This window comes from Penaeus japonicus, unplaced genomic scaffold (genome assembly GCF_977035675.1).
Source record: "Penaeus japonicus unplaced genomic scaffold, GWHDUDI00000001_assembly GWHDUDI00000031, whole genome shotgun sequence".
Taxonomy (NCBI): domain Eukaryota; kingdom Metazoa; phylum Arthropoda; class Malacostraca; order Decapoda; family Penaeidae; genus Penaeus; species Penaeus japonicus.
This window is the reverse complement of record NW_028234433.1, coordinates 11,148,113-11,152,599: the sequence shown is the minus strand read 5'-3', so window position 1 is coordinate 11,152,599 and position 4,487 is coordinate 11,148,113. Positions and strand designations below refer to the sequence as shown.

General features: G+C 48.1%; 1 protein-coding gene across 1 annotated transcript; it reads left to right on the top strand.

Annotated features, from left to right (window-relative positions):
• Nucleotides 1-181: 181 nt before the first annotated feature.
• Nucleotides 182-2,567, top strand: LOC122243382 (MFS-type transporter SLC18B1). The gene is made up of 8 exons (XM_086555373.1): nucleotides 182-320; nucleotides 461-581; nucleotides 694-833; nucleotides 973-1,172; nucleotides 1,255-1,350; nucleotides 1,478-1,549; nucleotides 1,756-1,849; nucleotides 2,065-2,567. Exons 1-8 carry the CDS (start codon nucleotides 237-239, stop codon nucleotides 2,143-2,145), a joined length of 888 nt encoding a protein of 295 aa, XP_086411499.1. The 5' UTR covers nucleotides 182-236; the 3' UTR covers nucleotides 2,146-2,567.
• The last annotated feature ends 1,920 nt before the right edge of the window (nucleotides 2,568-4,487 follow it).

The window sequence follows — 4,487 nt, the reverse complement described above, 5'->3', positions numbered from 1 at the left end:
CTCTCTCCCTCCCCCTTTCTTCCTTTTTCTATTTCTCTTCTCTCGCTTTCTTTCTTCATTTTCTCCGCTCTGCCTATATTGCTAAACTATATTACTCTTCTCATGCAGTATGTTCACCCTCCTTCGTTCCCTTTGGTCCTTCTCTCTCTCTCTCTCTTTCTCTCTTTCTCACTTTCTCACTTTCTCGGTAGAGATTGCACAGAGTTCGCCTCACGTGACGATTTTCTGCAGATGACATGAACGCGGTGAACGGGATGCTGGAGACGGCAGTGGGCGTGGGCATGTGCGTGGGTCCTGCTGTCGGCGTTTGGCTCTACTCGGTTAGTCTTCCTCTTCGTCAGTATCGCAGTATCTAAGAGATTCTTGAAATTTTCCTTCTTCCTCAGGAATTTGATATATTGTCTTGAATCGAGATCTGTCGTAGAGTTTCTAGTCACGCCGCCGCCCCCCCCCCCCACAGATCGGGGGTTTCTGCCTCCCGTTCTACGGCCTGGGCAGTTTCATCCTCTTGACTGTACCGGTCAATATACTGACTTTCCCACAACGCGGCGAGATTTCGCCTGAGCTCAGACAGCGCACAGGTAGGAACAGGCCAGCAGCCGCTTCATGTAACGTGGTTTAACTGCATAAATGAGTAATAGACTGGATATGTTTTTATGATGCCACACATTTCCAATGGCTTCCCAAACGCAGATATAGCGCCCGCGACTGGTTCCTCAGGACTAGCTTCGATCTTAAGGCGCCCGGGGACAGTGCTGCCGCTGGCCATCTTGAGTGTGACGGCGGTGTCCGTTGCCGTGCTCTACCCGACGCTGCAGCCACACATGGATGGCGTCAGTAGCTTGCACTGGTCTACATGAACTGAATAGTTACATGACTTAATATGGATGTATATTAGCGTCTCTTAATTCAGACCTTAAGTCCTTAGTTGCTGACTGATAGAAGAAGTAATGGCCGCTGGTCCTCCTGCAGTTGGGAGTGTCGGTGGAGGGCGTCGGCATGGTGTTCTTACTCATGTCCGCCGTGTACGCCGTGTCTTCCCCTCTGGTGGGCTTGGCCACAGACCGCTACAACTGCCCTTCGAGCTTCATGTTGGCGGGGCTGCTGCTCCTGGCGCTGGCTCTTATCTTGATCGGCAATTCTCCACTGCTCCCTAAAGTGACGCATGATATGTATGTTTTATATAAAAAAAAAGATTCACCGACAAAATAACTGCATCTTATATTCTCATTTACATTGTTCCGCCCTCTGCAGGGTGTACAAGCAGGACGTAGTGGCCGTTATCGTCATCGGCCTCGCCTCTGCCATGTCCATTGTGCCCACCTTCGCCTCCATCCTCTATGTCCTCAGGTAACTTAGCTTCAGAATGATTTTCTTTTCGACCATCTCCTACCCACAAAGCTCTGTCCGGACAATCCGAGTTAGTAGGATTTGTTTTTCTGTTAGTGCTGTAGACGCATCTCCTTGTACCTTACAGCGAGGATGGCACGGTGGACATCGCGACATTCTCCCTGGTTGGCGGTCTGTGGTCGGCCTCGTACTCTCTCGGGTGAGCTGAAGATTACTGAACCTTTGAATGTGCTTTAATCACTCTAGGATATATGTAGGTGATAGATTTTATGAAATTTCACAGATGTGTAGTGTTATACAAGATGTGTTTTGTTAGTTATCCATTGCTATCCATGAGTCTGTGATGAAAGCCTTGATATAAAGGACCAAGTAGCTTATCTCAACCACCCCCCCTTTCACACGAAGAGAAATGCTGGGGCCCATTTATGCGGGTTTCATGGCCGAATACGTCAGCTTCGCCACTTCAACCACCGTGACTGCACTTCTACCCGCAAGTCTGGTAAGTGAATGACAAAGACCTGAAGTTTGTTTTCCATAACGTTTCAACAACGCTTATATCTCCCCTTTATTTCATTTTATTGTGTTACCCGAAACAAAGTTCAGGGAAGAGTTGCTGTCGTTGCCTTCATTTATTCGATATCATTTCTACTCAAATCCTTAGCTCAGTGCAGCCCATTACCGAATTATGCCAAACTTCTCCCTTTCCGCTTCCAGGCCGTGGTCCAAGGGGTGTACATGTGCGTAGAGTGCTACCGCTCCCCTGACGCGCCCGTTACCAAGGCGACTGTCGGCTGACTTCTGGGTCACACTTTCCTTGCGCGGCATCATCAGCGTGTGCGCCGCGTCGTTCATTCTGGTCCTAAGCTTGGCGCTATCTTGCCGCAAGAAAGCGTTTCAGTCGTAAATCGGTAGCCGCATTTTTCTTCTTCTGCATAAGAGGAGCAAGATTGATTTAGTTTTTCCTATTATGACATTTCAAATTTTACACAGTGTATGTGCTCTACTCTCGTTGGTAATTTCATACATATAGTTAATCTTCATTCATCTTCAGTTTTGTTATCTATTATTTTATGTATGCTATTTATGATTTAATATCAGAAATTTGATTTTTTTTACAAAGTGCTGTATTCTTTTAACTTCCTACTAACACAGAATACCAGAAGATATGAGTATTAATTATAATGTAAAAATGTGATCATAAATACCGAATGCAACAAGTGTTTTATTCAATGTCTGCTTAATTAAAGGCCTACCTACATTGCACCGTCATGTACCACACAGACAATGGTAATGATTTCAGGCCTAAGGTTGCTCTCTCGGGAGGGGCGGAGGGGAGGAGGGGAACCCCGCACAGAGTGGGTTATCAAGCCAGACTCAAGGCAATGTGGGAAGAAAAAAATACCTTCATAGTTCTCTTGATAAAGGACCGTATTTGGTATTTTCTCCGCTATACCTGTAATGCTAAACTGTATTACTCTTATCATGCACCCCTCTCCTCTATCTCTCTCTCTCTGCTCTCGCTCCTAACTATCTATCTCTCGCTCTCTCCCTCATATCTCTCTCTCTCTCGATCTATCCCTTCCTATCTCTCTCGCTCTCTCTCTCTCTCTCTCTCTCTCTCTCTCTCTCGCTCTCTCCCTCCTATCTCTCTCTCTCTCGCTCTCTCCCTCCTATCTCTCTCTCTCTCGCTCTCTCCCTCCTATCTCTCTCTCTCTCTCTCTCTCTCTCCTTTCTTTCGCTCTCTCTCTCTCTCTCTCTCTCTCCCTCCTATCTCTCTCTCTCTCGCTCTCTCCCTCCTATCTCTCTCTCTCTCGCTCTCTCCCTCCTATCTCTCTCTCTCTCGCTCTCTCCCTCCTATCTCTCTCTCTCTCTCTCTCTCTCTCTTCTCTCTCTCTCTCTCTCCCTCCTCTCTCTTCTATCGCTATCTCCTCCGATCTTCTCTCTCTCGCTCTTCCCTCCTATCTCTCTCTCTCGCTTTCCTCCTATCTCTTCTCTCTCGCTCTCTCTCCTATTTCTTCTTCGGCTTTTCCTCTATTCTCTCTCTCTCGCTCTTCTTCTCCTATCTCTCTCTCTCTCGCTCTCTCCCTCCTATCTCTCTCTCTCTCGCTCTCTCCCTCCTATCTCTCTCTCTCGCTCTCTCCCTCCTATCTCTCTCTCTCTCGCTCTCTCCCTCCTATCTCTCTCTCTCTCGCTCTCTCCCTCCTATCTCTCTCTCTCTCGCTCTCTCCCTCCTATCTCTCTCTCTCTCGCTCTCTCCCTCCTATCTCTCTCTCTCTCGCTCTCTCCCTCCTATCTCTCTCTCTCTCGCTCTCTCCCTCCTATCTCTCTCTCTCTCGCTCTCTCCCTCCTATCTCTCTCTCTCTCGCTCTCTCTCTCTCTGATCTCTTCTCTCTGCTCCTCTCCTCCTAATCTCTCTCTCTCTCGCTCTTCCCTCCTTTCTCTCTCTCTCTGCTCTCTCATCCGTTCTCTCTCTCTCTCGCTCTTCCCTCCTATCTTCCTCTCTCTGCTCTTACTCCTATCTCTCTCTCTCTCGCTCCCTCCATCTCTCTCTCTCTCGCTCTTTCCATCTCTCTCTCTCTCGCTCCCTCCATCTCTCTTTCACTCTCTCCCTCCTACCTCTCTCTCTCGCTCTCTCCCTCCTATCTTCCTCTCTCTCTCTCTTCCTTTCTTTCGTTTCTCTTCTCTCTTCTCTTCCTATCTCTCTTTTCCTTCTATTCTCTCTCTCTCTCTCTCTCTCTCTTCTCTCTCTCTCTCTCTCTTCTCTTCTCTCTCCTTCACTCTTCTCTCTCTCCTCCCTCCATCCTATCTCTTCTCTCTCTCTCTCCTCTCTCTCTCTCTCTCTTCTTCTCTCTTCTCTCCTCCTCCTCTATCTCTCTCTCCTCTTCTCTTCCTCCTCTCCTATTCCTCCTATCTTCTCTTCCTCCCTCTCTCTCACTTCTCTTCTCTCTCTCCTCTTTCCCTCTATCTCTTCTCTCCTCACCCTCCTATCTCTCTCCCCTCCTATCCCTCTCTCTCCTCTCTTTCATTCTCTCTCTCTCCCTCCTATCTTGTTTACTCTCTCTTCCTCTCTCTTTCTCTCTCTCTCCTCTATCCTTTCTCTATGCTCTCCGTCTTCTTCTCTCCCTCCTATCTCCTAT